General features: G+C 50.9%; 1 protein-coding gene and 1 long non-coding RNA gene across 52 annotated transcripts in view; one reads left to right on the plus strand and one right to left on the minus strand.

The window, feature by feature from the left end:
• The window catches only part of SORBS1 (sorbin and SH3 domain containing 1), a 227861-nt gene that overhangs the window by 89800 nt on the left and 117863 nt on the right, over positions 1–20198 (minus strand). For 12 of the 50 annotated variants that reach the window (XM_047703102.1, XM_047703068.1, XM_047703104.1 and 9 more), the window contains 5 exons: positions 18223–18351; positions 8575–8601; positions 8346–8458; positions 2564–2881; positions 1593–1955 (listed from right to left, as the gene is read on the minus strand). In XM_047703102.1, coding sequence (XP_047559058.1) covers positions 1593–1955; positions 2564–2881; positions 8346–8458; positions 8575–8601; positions 18223–18351 — 950 coding nt within the window. Of the gene's footprint in view, positions 1–1592; positions 1956–2563; positions 3233–8345; positions 8459–8574; positions 8602–18222; positions 18352–20198 lie in introns of all 50 variants that reach the window. The other 38 variants (XM_047703064.1, XM_047703093.1, XM_047703082.1 and 35 more) reach the window with 11 other exon arrangements.
• On the plus strand, positions 1258–7997 carry LOC125085008 (uncharacterized). 2 transcript variants are annotated; one of them, XR_007122763.1, is made up of 4 exons: positions 1390–1593; positions 5055–5299; positions 6882–7085; positions 7840–7997. It is a non-coding gene; the product is annotated as an uncharacterized LOC125085008 (long non-coding RNA). The 2 variants fall into 2 exon arrangements; XR_007122764.1 differs by lacking the exon at positions 7840–7997 and having other exon boundaries at positions 1258–1405; positions 6882–7441.

The following is a 20198-nucleotide window of genomic DNA, read 5'->3' on the forward strand; positions in this document are numbered from 1 at the left end:
CTAATAGGATTGATCTGCAAAGTTCAAAGCTAGAAAGATAACCAAAGAGGCCTGACCTAACTGCACTGTGTCACATCTAGCGATCTGAGAAGAGGACCTAGACCAGAATGAAGCTGTCCCCAGCTTGGGTGGGCCTGGTATCTGGCTAAATATTCTCCTACAAGCCAAAAAGAGGTTTCCCTGTTTTTGCGCAGGACTGGCTTCGGTTTAACAAACCCCTAGAGCCAGTCTTGTAGGCACCCACCTTTACACAAGGGGACATTACAGACATTGAGCTGCATCAGCCGATTACATGACCCACTGTATCTCAAAATGTGGTCTGAGGCCCGTAAGCCCCAGAATCCCCAGGATGTGTGTTAGCAAATCAGAGCCCCAGGCCCCTCTGCAGACCCACCCAATCAGGACTCCGGGCGTGTATAACCAGGAGTTGACAACTTAAATGAGCTTCCATGCCTCTCAGGTAATCCCAGGTACCCGAAGCTTGAGGGCCCATATGGTACCTACAAAAACCCTATGAAAGCAAGGGCTGTGCCTTGTTCATAGTTGTACCTACAGAATCTAGCAGAATGCCCGGAACATGGTAGGAGCTCATTAATTGCTAATTAGCCAATGACTTATTTTTGAGGGACTCTTGCCCCCATTTGCAAGGGCAAGTCCTCGACAACGTAGCTAATGGTCACTGAGAGCTCTCTCCGCTATCCTAGGAAATCGAACATACTTGGTCCCACCGCAGCCCACAGGCCTATGGGTAAACCCACTCATTTCCATTTTACAGTTCACTCTGAGGGTCTCAGATCCGCTGACTCCCAGGGCGGAAAAAGAGGAGAAAAAAGACTAGGTACCCTGATTCAGCTTTTCCTCTCAAGCACTTGGACCCTCCCACCTACCATGGGGACTCGGCCGTCATGGGACGGGACCTGAGGTATCATGGCCCTCGACCTTCATACAACATTTTGCCACAAAGAGCCCCGGGAGCCACTAGTCAGGGGCCCCGGCAATTTTCTGCCTTTGGAGAAAACAGCCCTAACATTTGCCCAAGGCTTTTAGATCCATTTACTCAATTAAACTCAACTCTCTCATTTTTTTTCAAAAAAAAACAAAACAAAACAAAAAAACCCTACGCTCTGCCTCCTGTGTACGTAACAGCGTTTACTTGCTAACTCAACAGAAGAGGCAATCTCTTCCTGCCCTGGCGCCTCACTGCTCCCTGGCGGAGAGACGGCCGCTGGCGTCCCCTCACGGCTCTTCGGCTTCCCTCGGCTCTCACCACCACATCTGCTTGGCCTCTCGAGAGCATCACGAGCCAAAGGCAAGGCCACGGAGGTTCTCGGAGGGAAAAACGGAGTACTTTCAGGAAGGTGTGCATTCCGAACAGGACAGACAGGACGAGGGACGTGAGGGGCTCGTGAGCGGCTGCAGGAGCGCGCGCGGGAGGCATGCACTCTGGGGGAAGCACACACGGGCCCGGTCGCCACACGAGCACAGTGGCAGCGGACACGTCCCTCGCAGCTTAGTACTTCAGTGAGAGGGGTTTTCACCGCCAGGAGCAGACATTCAGGACAGCTGTGAGGAGGGGATTCCAGCAAGCTTACGGTACTTGAAACGGCTCCCGTGAGGTCAGGCTCCGAGGCTCTGCGGAGGCCCTCCGGGGCCGGAGGGAGCAGCGGAGGAGGTGGTGAGAAGGATGGTGGTGTCTGGCTAACGGGGGGGTGGGGGTCAGCAGCGCCGGCTGGCTGGCTGTGACGGGGCCGCCTCTGCAGACGAGGGGGAATGAAATCATCTAGAGTCGGGAAGGTCAGAGGTGAGCCGGCAGGGGCGGTCGCCGGGCCTGGGGGGCCAGAGGGCCCCAGAGATGCTGGAGGTCTGGCTGTACCTTCTTGCCCTCTGTCAGTATTAACCAGGTAGAGAGGCACAACTATTACCTCAGGCTGGGCTGAACTGGAGGAAGTGGCACCCTGTAGGAAATAAGGGGGTTGTTACGTAAAGGCGCACGGCAGGGAAGAAGGAATTCCTTATTTAAACGGTTGAGACTGGACATGCAGTGATGTACTCTGAGAGCTATTTAATCGGTGCCCATTCCTCAGAGTACATGAGACAGTCGGTGCTGGCCAGCTGGCCTCCTGATGCTCCATGACACACAGGGAACCCCATCCAAGTCGACTTGCCATCCATCTATTTTTGAGTCCTTTTAACACTTGAGAGAGGACAGAGAGAGAACAACAGAACAGGCAGGCAGGCTGCGTTTAGCCCCCGAACTGCTTGCAGAGCCCGAAAGCTTGGGAGCAAATAGAATTTCTCTGGCCCCTTGCGATCAAACATCGACACCCCATAACTCACCCTATTATTAGTCTACGGATCCCACACTCCGGCATACTTACATACTACCAGGAAAGGGCGGGAGACAGGGCTGTGCCAAGGTGTTTAGAGAGCAGAATCTGGGACTCAAGCTGTGGCAAGGTTGACAAGGAGAAGGAGGGGAGGCAGCCCAGAGAACCACTGAGCTGCCCGCATGAGCTTCGAGAGAGACAGTGTAGAAGACACACAAACATTCCTAGTTCCTTGCCTTGGCTGGATAACACGGCTGCGAAAGGGAAGGTTCTTTTCTCTTCCGGTGTTCGGGAGCAGAGGAAAGCTGGGGGCCTAGCACAGGTGGTCTCGCCGCGTCCGGGAACGGAGGCCCAGCACCGTTAGCGGCATCTTTACGGATGTCAAAGAATGGCTGGGGAGGGTCAGGAGGAGCAGAGGGTGGCCTTCCCGTGCTGGCTGTGCGGGGGACAATGCTGGGAGCCGGTGCGCGAGCGCCTGCAGCTTCCAAGGGCGTGCCCGTGGCTGGGTCACGTGCAACGTGAGAGGCGCTTTCCGCGGCCACCCTGCAGATGTTCTTGGATAAACACGGGACATATAAGCTGCTGACCTTTTTATTCCCATCTGCCTCGTGACGTGGGTTAGAGCTCACATTCTCCCTATAAACTGTTCTCGTGGCCACACGGCGGTGCCGGGGTTGGGAGGAAGCACCGGGGACCGTGGGACCTGGAAGCGAGGGCCCGGAACGCCGCACACCTTCAGGGCCGGCCTGGGGTCGTGAGGGCCTCTGCTGGCTGCGGATGCTGGGGGGCACATAAGGCTTTGGTGAGCTCAGGTAGAGGGAGTCCTTGGGGGTACTGTGGCTGGTGGGACGCTGCCATGCAAAGCGGTCTTCTTTAGGGAGAGGAGGCCAAGGGGGAGAGAGAACCTTCAGTGTTATTTTCAAGAGATAGTATCAAAATGGGAGAAAAAAACAAAGAGGAGGGAAATGGAAAGAAGGACGACCATTAGAAACAACAGCATAACATGATCTGAAGAAAAACAAGTCTTGACATGTTTTGAAGCTGATCCTAGACTCCTTGAGGTCCCGACACTTCTCCTCTGGGTGAAGCCAAGGGCTGAATCACACTCACCTGGAGAGGCCAGCCTGACCCGCTCACGTCTCAGCCCCGGAGAGGCCACGTGCTAACACCACGCAGTCTGACAGCGATCCTTGGTGACCTGCACCCTTTGTTAGCCCTCCTGACTGATGGGTGCCCAAGGACTCAACGCTGGGGCAAGGGGACCCAGAGCCCCCCAGTTTTCTCACACTCTTTTCCTCAAATATTTCTCTCTCCATGCCCTTTGTGCTCAAAGTTTAAGTTTACTGAAATGCTTGAATGTCTTTCATTCTCTTCCTTTGGGAAATAGAGAACTGGAAGAATCGTCCTTATTTGTGTTTGCAGGAGACAGATGTCTTAATTGAATCACTGAGATTTAGCACTCAATTCCATAAGCATAACAAATTGAAGCTCACCAAGAAAAGAATGCTAAGGACTTAGAATCCACATGTGCTCTTCTCTCAGAGGAAACAACTTGATGGAACTAATTATTAGGAGGAAGACAGGCATGAGATTAAAAGCACGTAGTCTCCTATTCTGATGCATAAAGAACAAAGGGACCAGGCCACGAAGCGATTGATTTACCTACCAAATTGGACTGTGCCTGGTTCATCCAATCCCAGCCCCTTCCCCATTGCCATCCAGACCACCGCCAGGCACAGACAATCACACAGTGGGGTGACCAGCCTCACACTCCTGGCTCAAGCCCAAAGCTCTGGTTCCAGGCTGAGAGCTAAGAGGCTGTAGGCCACATCTCATTCCCTCTCCCACCTCACAGCTCCCAGCTCCTCCTTGGGTCCCAGTGGGGCAGAAGAAATGGGGTAAATCTCCAGAACGATCCTTATTTCAATGAGAACCATCTGTCAGCCAGTGGCTCGATTGGAAATGAGACCATAAAATGAGAAGTTCCTTTTCCTAGTGCTACAGATTAAATGTGCATGTCCCCCAAAGTTCATATATTGAACCCCTGGCCCCAAGATGGTGTCTGGAGGTGGAGCCTGTAGGAGATAATTAAGGTGCGATGGGGTTATAAAGGTGGGGCCCAACGATGTGATTAGTGCCCTTATAAAAAGAGAGACCAGGGCTCCCTCTTTCCACCAGGTGAGGACACAGTGAGAAGGTGGCTGTCCACATGCCTGGAAGAGTACCCTACTAGGAACCTTGATTTTGGACTTCCTAGCCTCCAGAACTCTGAGAAATAAATATCTGTTGTTTAAGACATCTGTTCATGGTATTTGCTTAGAGCAGCCTAAGCTAAGGCACCTAGATGTTCCTCACTGGTTCCTGTCTTTAAAGATAGCCCAGTGCTAGAGGTAAACCAGAATGTCCTCTCAACGGCACGGGTGAGGTGTATTATGAGTTTGGCCACTACCTGGTGAATGGATTATAACCAAAAACTGAGAGAGTGCAAGGGTATGGGTCTGTTTGGGGGTTGTTTACTTTATTCTATTTTTTTGTGGAGCGCAGGTAGAAAGGGGCAAGGGTAAATATGTGAGAAATCAAGGTTTTTGAGTGTGGATTAGATTATCAGCCCTAGAAACAGTAAGCAACCTGTCCCGTAACAAACTCAGTTTTCAAGCTACAATAACCCAGGTCTAGAAGAAGTGATCTGGATGACCCAGGTTAATTCAACGCCTACCCTTTCCACAGGGGACCCATGTCAGTGCCAGCAGAACAAGGCTACATGCATTTGCCAAAGACAAAATGAACGGCCCCTCTCTAGTAGGTTGCAGGGGTAGAACCTTCCAGCTGGGACTTTTGCGGTTTCCAGGAACTTAACACTGGAGGCCGGGGCATGTTTCAGACTGAAGGATGATCTCCAGAAACAAAACACTTAAACCAGCAGCATGCAGCAAAGGGACTTCTGGGCTGAGCTGCTGAGGGTTGTCAGGGAGGTAAGCAAAAGACAATTCTGACTTTGGCTCAGATTTACTTTTACTTTGAGCTCAAGTGTCCCACATGTGATTCCTTCTTGTCCAAAGATAGAAATCAGTTTCAGGGAGTTTGTAACTTAATTTGGTTATGGCCCTATAAGGGCCTGGGGTTGCATCACGTCAGGCATAAGTCTTCCCAGGGCTTTGACCCCGAAGACAGGATGCCTCCCTAGAGTGTTGACAAGGCACTCAGAGCCAAAGGCCATCCTGTCCCAAAGTATGTCCCAAAGGGGGACAGGCACCATCATTTTATAAGGAACTACTTTCTGATCTACTGTAAACATTGTAGGTCTACATAGGCTGTTTCCACTCCTCCCTAACTGGTTCCTAATGCAATTCCATTTATCTTTGTAGAAGGTGGGGGCAGAGAAGAAATGGGGCTCCTAAAAGAATCAGGTATGTTCCTAGTTGATATAGTTCCAGAAACTACCAAACTACCAAGTACCAGAAACTCTGCCTTCACTGGAGACCCCCAGGATGATACCGTCAGAGAGCAGGAAGCCCTGGTTTCCCATTCCTGGAGGGGAGGAGAGCTGGGCAACAGGTCCAGGCTAGTAGGGGGAAAGGGAGCAGATGGGAGCACTGGGAGACAGGACTGCCCTCTGACCCCCAGGTCTCCTGGACCCCAGCTCATTCCTTATAAGGAGACAGTAGGCCTATGGGGCTCTGAGAATTGTCCTCATCTGAAGCTGAGCCAAGCCAGTCACCATCCCAGCTCAGCCGGTCCCGTCCAAACCAGTGTCTACTTACAGCTCTGCCAATGGCTATTGGGACAAGAAGCCATGTTTATATTCAGAAAAGAAATCCAAGAAATAATGTATTACCTAAAATTCTTGAAAGTTGGGGAGCCAATTTTACACTGAATATACAGAATAAAAACCTCTGCATCGGCAATTTGCCAGGCTCCCTTTAAAACACCCCAGTATTCGCCTGGGTGGCTCAGTTGGTTAAGCGACTGCTTCTGCTTGGGTCATGATCCTAGAGTCCCGGGATTGAGTCCTGCATCGGGCTCCCAGCTCCGTGGGGAATCTACTTCTCCCTCTGACCTTCTCCCCTCTCATACTCTCTCTCAATCTCTCTCTCAAATTTAAAACAAAAACAAAAACAAAAACAAAAAAACAGTAAAAAAAATTTTTTTTGGATAGTGACAGACAAAAAAATACACTATCTGTAGGGGTGCCATTGCGTATCCAACTCTTGATTTCAGCTCAGGTTGTGATCTCAGGGTCGTGAGATCGAGCCCCGCACGGGGATCTACGCTCAGTGGGGAGTCTGCTTGGGATTCTCTCATTCTCCCTCTGCCCCTCCCCCCACTCTCTCTCTCAAATAAATTTAAAAAAAAAAAGAAAAAGAAAATACACTATCTATAGGTGATACTACAGGAGGTTTGCCCTTATGATAAGGCTCACCCTTACCAACTCCTTAAGGGCAATGGTTAACATTCTGATCTGAACACAATGAATGCTCAATAAAGCTACAGTAAATAAATGTATTTAAGAGGAATTTTTATTTACTTCATATGCTTTTAAAATTATCTCTTTAGAAGAGCTGTCTAAGAAGCTAAAAGGAACCAGCGAACAAGGCTTTGGGCTAAGTCACTGATTGAGAAGGAGGACGTGCTTCCAAATCTGCCTTGAATTAATTAGCACCATTTCCTAACCCGGGTAGGAGCCAACTGTATCCATTCCTGAGGCTGCAGAGACAGGAGCCCGTCTGCCACGGACAGCACACTTATACACCATAGCAGGTCTCGGAAATGGAACAACTATGACAAGTCATTTACTGGATAGCTGTGTCCCATGAGGGCCTCAGGAGGCCAGGCATGCTGGCAGCTCTGGCCTGGCACGCACAGGGCTATGCCAAGGGGAGACAAGCATGGCAGGGGTGGAAGGCTTAGTGGGGCTGCTCAGAGACACCTCAAGGCCTAGAAAGACAGGGTCTGCAGAGAGGAAGGAAGACATCACCTCTGACTCGGTTAACATTTCAGGAGTGGGTGCAATTCTAAGCCCTCAGGAACAGGGGCCAGAGGATCACTGAGAAGCGGGGTGGCAACCAGGCTGGCATTTGGAATCCCCAGGCTCCTTGTAAGGCCTGGGAGCACCTTCGCAGGAGACAGGCCCAGGGGAGAGTGGACCCCACAAGGAACGTGGTCCTGCCGCATTTGTTTGAGCAGCACAGCTTGCTTTAAAAGAAAGTACTGCTCCGTTCCATGGAGCATGTTGATATGAGACCATAAACAAACTACAAATCTTTCTGAATTCGGAAAGATTGTGTAACAATCCTATGTAAAAAAAAAAAAAAAAAAAAAAAAAAAAACCAAACAAACCCAAAACACTCTTCACCTATCGCCTGAATTAAAACAGGGTCTATTCTATCATCGAAATGGCAGAGTAGCCACAGGGAGAGGAAGGAAGAAAGACCAGGGAAACAGCTTAGGGAAAGACTTGAGCAAAATTATCCCTCCTCCAAGCTGTCCAACCTCAGGGGGTTTTCCTCTGCAGGCTCGCATGAGGTGGAGGAGGCTGGGGCTTCTGTCTGCCTGCTTGGGGCTGCTGGTGGGGCTGGCCGCAACTACCTGACCATCATCCGAAAGGCTCGAGTTGCTGGAACTCTTACAGGAAATTAATGGAATAAACCCAAGAGCGCACTCTTCTCTTGACTATTCCAGAGTTTTTAACACACAGGCTCAGACCTTCTCTCCCTTACTCAGGGCTGAACAGAGTCCCTCTTTCAGAACATCTCCATGTGCCTTTCAGACCTAGAAAACACTGGGCTTACATCCCCTGTACCCTGGTATAGAGAGACCATCTTCATCCTATGCGTCTGCGACCCTTGACCCTCCACTTTTCACTCACTCTGGTCCTCACAGAGCTTTTCCAGAGCTGGCCAAAAGTGCGACTCAGAACCCAGCCCATCCCTTAGCCGGGCAAACCGGGAGTCCCAAGTGTAGACTCAAGAACAGGTGCCACTCACCCGTCCCAACCCCCCCCCTTGGGCATATGCCTACCTGGGGCTTGTCGGAAGGAAGGTTGGGATGCACACTTCTGTAGCCCTTGGCGGCAAGTGAGGAGGGCTGGGCGTTTCCATTGGCATCCGCATTGGAAGAAAGCCTCCACTCATCTGAGAGATGGGGGGGGAAAGAAAGAAACCCCTCACTCAGAGGAACACTCCCTGCTCCCCTCTAACCAAAGTCCCGGGCCGAAGGTGGAGCAGAAAGAATGTGAGAGAAGTCCTACCTGCTGAGGGAGTCTCTGAGTCCAGAACTACGTGTGGTGCAGAAAGGAGGAAAACAAAGAGAAAAGGGGGCAAACAGAAATGGTTACACTTGCAGGAAACAAGCATGTACCGCAGAGAGAGAGGAAACTCCAGCACCCCGTTGCCAGACACAAAATGCCCTCAGTCACGACGACCTAATTACCATAGGAACCCACTCTAACCCATGATGTGCTCACAGGCGCTGACCTTTGAGAACACAAGGCTCACATTCACAGTAATGAAGAAACAATTGTTCCTTGACATTCTTATTTTACGGACAAAAAGGCAACAGAACTCTCTCCTGCCCGGTCGCTAGTAACTCCCATTCCCCTTCTCCAGTCCTGCTGTGGGCTCGGAATGACCTCTCCTCGTTAGCAGGCCGCGCTCCTGGACATGGGCGAGGAAGATAAGCAGTTTTTCGGTGGCGACTGGCGCTGGGCTAGGGGGGGACAGCATGATTTAAGCCCAGAGGTATTCGCTGTGATAAGGACTTTTTTTTTTCCCTCCCTGTCTGCTTTTCTTCTTTCCACTTAAATGAGCCACATAAACAATTTAAAATCGAATCACCCTGAGTTTTCGTCATGCTACAAGGCACCCTTGTCTCCCTGTAGCCAGCTATCACCCCGCCCTCCCAGCCAAGCCAGGCACATCTGAGAGCCCCCTCATACCAAGAGGCAGCAAAGCAGGGGTTACCAGCTTGGCCGGGAAAGCAGCTGGACCTCAGCTCAAATTCTGGATGCACTGCCGATGGGCTCTGTGACCCTGAGCAAATTCCAAGCTTATTTTCCCATCTGAAAAGTGGGGCTAATGTTACCCCGGCTTCCTGAGTGTTGCTCTAAGGATTAATGACAGAATGCATGAGAAATGCTTAGCATGGGGCCTGCCAGAGCTCAGTGTTTGCTATCATATTCTGCATCATCTCATGTCTATGCTCTCTCCTCCACCTAGCCCAGAGGTCAGCACACTCTTTCCGCAAAAGGCCAGACAGGGAGTATTTTCGGCACCATGGGCTATGTGGTCTCCGTCGCAACTATTCAACCCTGCTGTCCTAGCACAAAAGCAGCCACAGATCATAGGTACATGAATGAGTGTGGCCGTGTTCCAAAGAATTTTTATTTATGGGCCCTGAATTCTGAATTTCATATAATTAACATAGGCATCTAATACCATTCCTCCTCTTGTGATTTTCCTTTTATCCATTTTTTCCCAAGAACCATTCTTAGTTCATAGGCTGTACAAAGATAGGCATGGGCCGGGTTTAGCCCACAGGACGGTTTGCCAACTCCTGAACTAGCCCATCCCTTAACTTCCTTCTTTGTGCCCTACCTACTCTTCCCTTCCAAGAGAGACGGACACAGCCGCTCTCACAGCCCCAGCCCCATCTCCATGGGGCTCCCTCAAGAGGTGGGCTTTCCAGGTGTCAAGCTGAGATCGATCAATGTCACGGACCATCAACCTAAGTGCCAGACGCTGTTAGTCACTTTTGTACCTATTTCATATTTGATTTCGTCACCCAACAGGTCTGCGGGGGAGATGACCTTCTACCTCATGGATGAAGAAACAGAGGACAAGGGACTTGCCCAAAATCACACAGCCAGGAAACACAAAGTAATCAGTCTGGGTCTCCGGAATCCAGGGCGGCATCTGCCCACCACTGTCAGCCACCAACCCCACCATCAGCCACCGACATTCCAGGGAAGTGCTGGGAGCCAAAAGGTGGAGGAACAGGAGGCAAGGGCAGAGGTCAAGGTTTCAGGTGATCTGTATCCCAGCACAGCAGTCTGGCTGCATCAGAATCAGTGGAGTGCCCACTAGAACGGATTGTCCCGCCGCTGCCGGCGTTCCCCACTCCGTAGATGGGAGGTAAAGCCTGGGACTTGACATTTCTAACACGTTTCCCCGGTGATGCTAAGGCTGCCAGTCCATAGTCCACACTTTGAAAACCATGATAAAAGGAATACCCAAAGAACATCTGGGGTGCCTAGGTGGCTCAGTCATTAAGCGTCTGCCTTTGGCTCAGATCATGATCCCAGGGACCGGGGATCAAGCCCTGCATTCGGCTCCCTGCTTGGGGGGAAGCCTGCTTCTCCCTCTCCTGCTCTCCCTCTCGCTGTCTCTCTCTGTCAAATAAATAAATAAAATCTTAAAAAAAAAAAAAAACACCACCATCTTTTTTCTAGAGAACTGTTTTCTGTTAACTTTTAACTACTCAAGTATCCATTGTTGCTTCCTTTCCCCTCTAAAACAGTTTTTACAGCACGTTTCGGTTGTGTTCCCCTTCAGCAGGCTGCTTGCTGCTCACATTTCTGCCACCCCCGTCCGCACAATCCACAGGTTGTCTCCTCTTTCCGATCACACAGCTGGCGACTCTACAGGACTTGAGTTCCATGCACATTACTGCAATGTACTGGCTCCTGCTACTGGAGGCAGGCTGCCAACCACTGTGCATTTCCTTTTTCTCATCTATGAAGTAAGATCTTTACTCCATGGACACCTCACAGGCTTGCTGAATATCCAGAGATCAGGCATGTGGAGGATCCTAAAAATGACCATTTTTAACACTCACTGTTATAGCATCCATCCAGGTTCCTGGCCCAGGGATTGCCTTCCACATGGCAGGCCCTCAACCACTAGGTGACACAATGTGACCGTGGTCCCCACCCCCCGTATCCATTGACTTTTGCTCTGTCTTCCTTTCTAAGTTCTCTCTTGTCCACCCCTGTCAAGTCATTCCATCCAATGTGTTAGATCGACACACACACTGAACCTCAATGGTTCGGAACGAGGGGTTACCCCGTGAAGGACGCGGGCGTTCTACATGGATGTGGTGGCACATTGTTTCGCGTGCTCTTTTGTTTTTGGTTGGTTTGCGTCTATTCTGGTGGCGCCGAGAAACAGATGTCTGTCCCTCCACAGCACTGGTCGTGAAGGGACTGCCATTCTGGCATCAGACGGCCCAGTCCAAGTCCTTGCTAACTGCACATCCTGCAGTGAAGGACAGCTTTGCCTAGGAAAGGGGGGCTTGTCTGCTTCTTTTGAGTCATGAGGACCAAATAGGAATCTGTGGCGTGAAGCAAGTGCTTTAGTCAACCTGGACTCCAAAGCATAAGGAAGAAAAGATTCCCCACACAGAGAAATAAGTCAGAGCTGTTGACAGCGGCTATTCGATAAATAGCTTTGAGAACATAATATCCTTGGGATCAACCCTCTTTTTTGTCTTATTCCAAGTCATTAAAACTGTTCCCCTCTCCCTGCCCCAGAAAAGGCAGTTCCCAGGACCTCTCTGGGCATTCCTCTCTTCCTTACCAAAGGAGGCCTGAATTCCCAACATCATCATCCTGTTACCTCGTCTTCTGAACTTTCGAGGTGGGCAGCGGCTCACAGCCATTTGGACCTGAGTGCAGCAGGTGAGGCCTGATGTACCTAATTATCAATTATTAACTCTTGGTTGAGGAGGCTTTCAAAAATGCTTCTTTCACAAAGCGTTACCTCACCGCTCCTGGAAGGGGAGGAAGGCCTAGGAAAGTTGGATTCTAGATAGGTTTTGCAGCCCTGAAGAGACTCCGTCTTTCCAGGACAAGTATAATTTCTTTTTCTCTTATCTTTTCCTCTATCTCTTCTTTACACATAACCTTTTGTGGCCTGTGGCCACAGCCTCCTGATATGTTCTTTTATCTCATTCTGTGCTAATTTCATTTTGGTCAACTTTAAGGTTGTGCTGCTGATCAGTTCTTCTTGGGATCTCAGGACAACTGGGTCAGATTCCACATGGTCCAGCAGAGTATCCAAGAATTAGAGGATGTGTTCAAAGTGGGCCTAATAGTGTTCCAAATCTCATTCGTGTTTATTTCTTTTATTCTAGTTGTGCGATAAAGAACAACCTTACCCCAAAAGAGGTCTGACTTTGCTTTCTGACTTCTGGTAGTTAATCTCTAAACCGTTGGAATGTCATCCCAATGCGGTCTTTGTGCCAGATCAATAACGTGACTTTGGGGGGGCGCTCTGAGCCATCAAAACCTCAGCCTCCTAATGGACCGGAGAGTGAGGATCAGCTATGGGAGCAATGGATAAAAATTCTGGACACAACAGCTCAGGAGAACTTCCTGGTTGGCAATACTTGGAACATACTGTCATACCTCAGTGCTGGGAACTAATGCATCCTGACTCCCTAGAGAGGTCAATAAAAGGCCCCATGCTTGGTTCTTCCTTAGAGCCCATGTTGGGCTTCTTCTCTTGGCTGATACTAATCTGTATCCTCTCCCTGTAATAAACCACAACCATGGGTACAACCATGAGTATAATAGCTTTCAGTGAGTTCTTGGAGTCCTAGCAAATCATGAAACCTAAGGGTAGTTTTGAGAATCCCTTCACCTAGTATTTGGTGTCAGAAGTAAGGGTGTTCCTTGTCTGAGGGGAGCATCTGCATCCTAGAGATCGATTGGGAAGCCCGGGCTTCAGGTGAAGGCACTAACCTCTGCCTCTGCCTCTAGACTTCCAGCCTCCTACCTCCAAGTCCTGGGCCCAAGCTGTGGCTGCCAGCCCAGCCGTCCCTCCCACAGACCACAACCCAAGTCCTTCTGTCCTGCCCATTTCTCCTGCCTAATGGGGTTTTGGGGAATTTGGGAGTTTTCCATAAGCTGACCCTTTTACTAACAGAGCTCTTAAGAGACTCTTGATAGAAACCAAAGACCTTCCTTCAGCTCCAAGCAGGGTTCTTCCCTTGATTCCAACCCAAAAGATTATGTACGTTTCTAGTTTGGCCAAATTTGTGGATGGCTTCCCACCCTTTCCCATCTACATTCTTAGTCCTATGTTAGCTTTATGTCTCAGAAATGGTGAACTGTACATCAGTCCAATAAAATATGAAATAAGAAACAAAAAAAGGGAAATGAGGGTATCCTCAGGGCTCCTGGGTGGCTCAGTTGGTTAAGCATGTGACTCTTGATTTCAGCTCAGGTCATGATCTCAGGGCGGTGAGACTGGCCCCATGTTGGGCTCCACGTTCAGCAAGGAGTCTGCTTGGGATTCCCTCTCATCCTCTCCCTCTGCCCTTCCTTCCCTCATAAATTAAAAAAAAAAAATCTTTAAAAAAAAAAGTGAGGGTGTTCTCTTATGGAAACTTTTCCTTCCAACTTCTTACTTTGGGAGTCATTCTTGCACAGGCATTCGTAAGGAGGATTCTGAGTTATTGGGGGTAAAGAGAGTCTTTAACTGGTCCCATGTCAATTTTCGCATGATAACTTTTTGCTACTGCCATTTCTAGAGTGCAAACCTGAGAGTCAAACCAGAGAAAATGTGCTGGTACAGTTCCAAAGCTAACAATGTGGTCAAGGACCAGGCAGGAAGGACTGAAGCAACCTGCACAGAATTAACACAAATGGAAGGGGTGAACTGGATTTTGGCTTGTGGGTCAGAACACAGGGGTTGATGGTCTTTGGGCTATACTAGACAGGAAGCTCCACGTCACACCCAGCAATGCACTGGGCTCCCTGTCTCTTCTAGAGTAACTAACACCTGACCTGGGGACATGTCACCCTGAGCCAAAAGAGCCCATACCCACACCTGGCCAGGCAAATGATATCAAGAAGCAGGGATAAGGTAACGGGAGTCAGCACTAAGATTACTGCAGTTCTTTCCAGATGCTTCTGATCCCAAAACAAAGGTCCACATTCAGAGTTTAGGAGGTTGGTCAGGAAGCTGTGGCTGGTGATCCAGCGTAGCTACCACTTGAGGGCCGGAGTCTGGAGGGTGGGTTTGAACTGGGCAAGTCCAAGGGCTCGTCCACAGGCTCGATCTCACTCCACCTCAGAAAGGACCTCCATCCTCCCAGTGTTCATCTGGATGCACGTGGTTCCCAAATCCACACCCCGAACTCCGAATTTCCAAATGTCTGTTAAAAACTTCCTCCTAGAAGTCCTGCCCTTGCCTCGAAACTCAGTGTGGCAAACAATGGAATTCAACATCCCTTTCTCTCCCTTCATAAGCCACTGTCTCCATGAACACCACAGCCACTCTCCTGGTCACACAGGGGAGGCAGCAGGGAGTCCCACCTCTCCGTGCTCCTCACACACACCACACGGGGTCGGCCACTTCGCTCTTCGAAACGCACATCCACCCTGGCCCCCATTCCTCATTCCCACTGCGCTCACGGCCTCTAGCTAAAATTATGGGAAGGCTTTCCCAGGCCTCCGGACGTGCACAACTGCCATCGGAGCTGCCATCAAAGAAAACCTGCAGAGTGCCCGGCTGGGTGCTGAATCTTGGCGCGAAGGAGCTCACTGGACTCCAGCACCTCTACTGAGGTCCTTCCATGTCACAGATGAGGAAACTGACGCTCGCGGAGGTTGAACGAGTCGCCCACATCACAAAGATGGTAAGTGGCGAAGCTGAGCCTTGACAGAGGGCTGTGTCACTACGAAACTAGACCGTGTCTCACAGGACGAGGGAGGTGAAGCAAGGACAAGGAACAGGAGATGCGTCTGAAATGGGGGTGTCAAGGGGTCACGTAAGCAAAGAAGGTGCTGGGCAGTAATACAAGCCTGGAGCTTCCAGTCTGGGCAACTGCTCAGCAACCTGTGGGCCTGCAGGGAGGGAAGGTGGTGGTAAAGCCAGGGAGCGAGGCATTGAGGAGGCAGACGGAGCAGCTCAGGGACAGATGCTGGCCCCAGTGATAAGGGAGAGAGTGGACGCTACCTGACATCAGCTGTCTGTGAGGGCACTAGGAGGAGGAAGCATGGAGGAGACACCTGTTGCCTCATATTTGGGCTCTGTGTCTGGGCTGGACCTGGCTGCCTGTCGAGGCGCAGGGACTCCCAGCCTCTGGGACAAAACTGGAGACTGGGGCCGGGGAGGGGGGGCAGGGTGAGGAAGCAAGTTGCCATCCAGAGGCTCAGGTTCACGGAGCTGAGAGGGATGAGAAGAGGGCTGGGAACCACACGGACACAGACAGTCAGGCGCCAGCAGGACGCTGGCCAGTGAGCAGTACTGTAAGAGGACAGGATCTCCAGCTGGAAGGTCCCATCTCTAGAGCCCCATCCTTCTTCAAGTTAACAGCAGCGTTAACTCATTTCAGCCTCTTTGGTACTCTTCCCTCTACCCAAACCCAGCTTGTGCCTTTCACCCAAACCGCCCTGGGATGTAATCTTGAATCTGTCCTTGGTGAATGGGATTCTGTTTGTGTCAGGTTAATTCCCAAAGTTTCCAAGGTCCCAGAGCATGTTGGAAGTCAATACCATCTTGCCCAGGCCCTTCATACTTTACCTCGGAAAGCACGACAGTGGACTAGCAGCCCACGCCTGACTCTTACAGTAAACAGACTTCTGTCTTCATCTGAAGCACCCAGAATTATGCTGCTTTTCCTTCCCTTCTCCCTGTTTCTCACCACAGTTCCCACGGACTACTCAGTGCCCTGCACACAGATGTTGCTAAATGAATGTTTGCGACTTGGGAGTCAATGATCTCCACTTACCAGGAGGAAAATAATCTAAGATCGATTTACTGTAGAGGTATGTATGACCGATAGCTCTCCCTTAATTCTTCAGTGTATTCGCATTTTAACACAAGATATTCCTTCACCCAAATTAACTGTCAGAATTTATAAGATCTAGAATTATTCGGAGGATAGAGAGCTTCCTAAAAGTGCTCATATCACCCGTAAGGTCCTGTAAATCCAAGCCCACAGGAGACCAGTCAGCGCTGTGTGTTAATGCCACCGGACAACCAGGAGGGGGAGCTCCAGGACCCTCTCCTCCCACTCACCCTGCTAATTCCCCCAGCGGTAGGGCCCTGCACTTGATTAAGGTCATTTTATTGAGCCACGGGCTGTAGGTACTGTCTTTTTCTTTCAATTATCCCTGAGGATTCTCTCTTCCCCAAACATCCTTGGGAGCTGGATCTTCCCAGGTAGGCCAGGAGAGGCTGGATGAAGCTAGCCTTAGGAAGAAATGCATTATGCTTTCACTCCTCGGCCTCACCTTTCCAGGAGGCTAGAGTGGCAGACTGCAAGGGGGCAAAGGCCGGTATAGGTTGAGGGACACAGGGCCAAGAAGCGACTTTCAGCCTATAGTGCTGGAGGCCACTTATGCCTTCCCTGAGACCAGGGAGAAAGCAGCTCTCCACAAGGCACGACATTACCGGAATGAGGCTCGTGCTCAAACCCTAGCCTGGCTTTGTCCTCAGGCATCTGCCTTGGTGCTAGTTCTAGGCGGCTGGGACAGGAAGTCAGTTTCCAAGATGCCTGGCCACTGACTGGCCCCTTCCTTCAGATTTCCATCTCATCACAAGGTGGGGGGGGTGCTCCCCACTGTACCCAGGAGTCTGTGTGCCTCACCTCATTTTATCTTCAGCCCCAAGGAAGTGGTCTTCACCCTCACTCCTTTTCTTCCTCCATTTCCTTTAGGATGGAAAGAAAAGTCCCCTTCCCTCCAGCAATAGCTCTCAGATGTGATCCCTGGACCTGCAGCATCTCAGCATGACCGGGAATTTGTCAGAAATACAAACCCTCAGACTCTACTTCAGACCTGTCAGTGGGAATAACCATAAATCCTAAAGCCCCAGCCTGGGGCCCAGCATCCTGGCCTTTTACTCCAGGTGATTCTGATGCAGTTCAGGTGTGAGAACCAGCGCCCTGTGGAGTGGATTGGGGGGTGAAGGGGCTGGGGCTGCCCCACCCTCAGCTAGCTGTCCCTGGGAAACTTCAGTGTTTCTTAACTCCCAGAACACTTGGGGAGCTCTGGAAAACCCTCTCTAGAGTGGTCACAGTAATCACAGTCATAACCTACTAATAGCGGTTGACCTCTAATGGCTCATTCCATGCCACTACGCAGGTGCAACACCTTCACACACTCCACGCTCACAGTAATGCTATGAGGCGGGTGCAACTATCAAGCCCTTTCTCGAGAGGACACCACTAGGGCCGGGACAGAGAATGTCCTGTCCATAGCTGCACGGCTACAGATACGAACACAGATCTACCGGGTTCCGAAGTCCCAGGTCTCAACGCCACTCTCTAGACACCCCGAATGGTAGAGCCGGATGGGAGATGGGCTGCAGATGGGCTTCTTCTTTGGGCTCCCGGTGCTCCCAGGGTGCAGTAGCCTTGGAAAGGCTCTTCTGATCCTGCTGCTTCAGCTGCCAGGCGGCCTCCCCAGGCCTGAGCCCTGCCCCTCCCCTCTTTCTGGGAGCCAGGTCAGTCAGGCACCTGCATCTCTCAAGCTCCCCTGGTTTCTCCCTGCCTCCACCGCTCCAGCCCTGCTTGGCCACTTATAGCCATCTCGGGATGGTCTCTGAGAAACCTAATCTCTAGCCCATCTCACCACTCCCTTCCCACGCAGCCTCTGCCCTCAAGAATGTGGTCTGCAGGGCCACCGGGCTCTGTGATGAGGTTTCTCCTCATCTCCCTGGTCACCGGCTAACCAAGTGGGGCCCACTGCCTCGCCCCTGCCTGAAACAAATGAGCACGTGTTAGCTCAGGGCACAGCCCAGACGGAACAAGCTGCTGGCTGCTCTAGGGACCTGTGCGAGACTCGGAGACAGCTGGTGAATGCACACCCTCCCGAGCAGAAGCACGAGGGCCTCTCTCCCTCCCAAAGGGACTCTGAACCCCTCCCCTAGGCACCGGGGTCACACACCTGGCTTGCTCTCATGCTGCGGGGTTTCCTGAGGGCTTGTGGGGCCGCTGCTCGGGATTTCCCTGTAGGAAGACGAGGCCCGGAGAGTCACTGCTCCCTTCCCTGTGCAGATTTTTGTAGGATCCATGTCTGAAAAGGAAAGATGCAAAAGAGAAGCCTGAATCCATGGCTCTTGCAGGATTAAAGCAACAGTCAGTTAGCAACTCATGACAGCCAGGGAATGAGATGAACCTGCTTACAGCCACGCCAAGTCTTATGGTCAATGTGATGGTCAATGAGAATTAATTTATGGGTGGAGGAGAGAGACGAATCCCATTTCCGGAGGTTTACCACGCATCATGAGGTTCAGGGAGAATGGAGGCAACAGTGAGTTCTGTGTGAGTTATAATTATCAGCTGAAAACATTTCAAAATGAAAGCAGGTTAATTCCTTTCATTAGACGAGGCTTAGGTTGGTGAGTAGACTTCTGACCAATGAGTAGGGAACAATTCAAGAAAGAGTTGATGAGAATTTTTTGAGCTTCCAGACCATCCTTCTTATGAAAGACCAAGCTGGAAACATCAGTTGTTCAGGGGAAGAATCAAGTTGTTCTGAGGAAGAATCATCCTCCCTGCAGTTCTCCAGTGAAAAAAGGAAAAGAAAATCTTCTAACCATAAGGCAAGACCCTTAAAATGAAGACGGGATATGCTGCCTGGAGCGAAAGATCACGGGCGAGAGCCTCACACTCCAAACTTAACGAAGAAAATTCACACCAAAGAAAATGACAAGAAGCACCCAATCCTTCAGTGAACAGTGTTCACTGTGCCCCCCACTGAGTCTTCTCTGGGCCCTGATCTTTCCTACAGTTCACAATGGCCTAAGAGCACCCTCAGGGGCATCTTTCCGAATTCCATTGAGAAGGACTTCAAAACAGGATTCCAAAGATCTGGACGCTCATCCTCTAGAAATACCAGGGATGAGGAGTCAAGAAACTGACGTAGATCACACAGTTCTGGAAGGCACAGGTTTCCTTCCATTCAGCTCAGCTGAACTGAATGCCACAGTACAGTTTTTCAAATTGCTCAGAGCACAGCCTGGATCTCTGACCTAAAATTGTCAAGACTGGGATTATGGGGTAAGACTTCAGGTGGGCGATGGGCAAGATGGAGGCGCAGATGGCCCCTCCTCCCCATTCCCACACCAGGACAGCGAGAGGTACAGCCTCCTCTCTCCTCCTTTCCAGTCCAGCAGCCTCTCCAGCAACTTGCACGGAACGACCACTGGTGTTACAGAGGAGAACACATCTGCCCCATCAGCACCTCTTCCCATCGAATGCAAAGCACTGGGAAAACGGATTCCTGGTCCTTTCAGAAGGGAGGAGCTGCAAAATGACAGATCCAGCCCGTCCCAGGCTCCTGGAGGCCCAGCCAGATTGTCCCAAGGCCAGAGCGTGCCACTGGGGCAAAGTACCGCTGGGGCCTGACTTGTGCCATTCCACACAGAAGGAAGCCATGTGTCCAAGCCGGGATCCGACCAGCACCCTTGGTTGGAGAGCAATGGCAGGAAGGGGCTGCAGGTGAACTCGGGGGCTGGGGAGCACAGCGGAGCATCTAGGATTGGCATCTAAAGCACCTGCTTCAAGTTCAGCCCAACTCACAGGCTCCCTGTGTAGGCACATTAATTCTCGGGAGACTGAAGTTTTAAATAAAGTACTGGGAGCTGAAAGCCCCCAGGGAGAGCCAGGTACCATGTGCACCTCCACGTATCACATACCCCATGTACCAGAGCCCCGTGCCTCTGGACTGACCCTTCTCCTAAAGAGAGGACAGGGAAGGCATCTGCCAGTACTTCTCCAGACTCACTAGCTCCCAGGAGAAACACACACACACACACATACAAGCACGCGCGCGCGAGCTCGCGTACACAATAAGAAAGGAAACCAGCTAAGGACATGAGAGGGAAGAGCCCCTAAACATGCAAGAGTTAAGCCTCCAAG

The sequence above is a fragment of the Lutra lutra genome, chromosome 14 (genome assembly GCF_902655055.1).
Source record: "Lutra lutra chromosome 14, mLutLut1.2, whole genome shotgun sequence".
Classification (NCBI taxonomy): domain Eukaryota; kingdom Metazoa; phylum Chordata; class Mammalia; order Carnivora; family Mustelidae; genus Lutra; species Lutra lutra.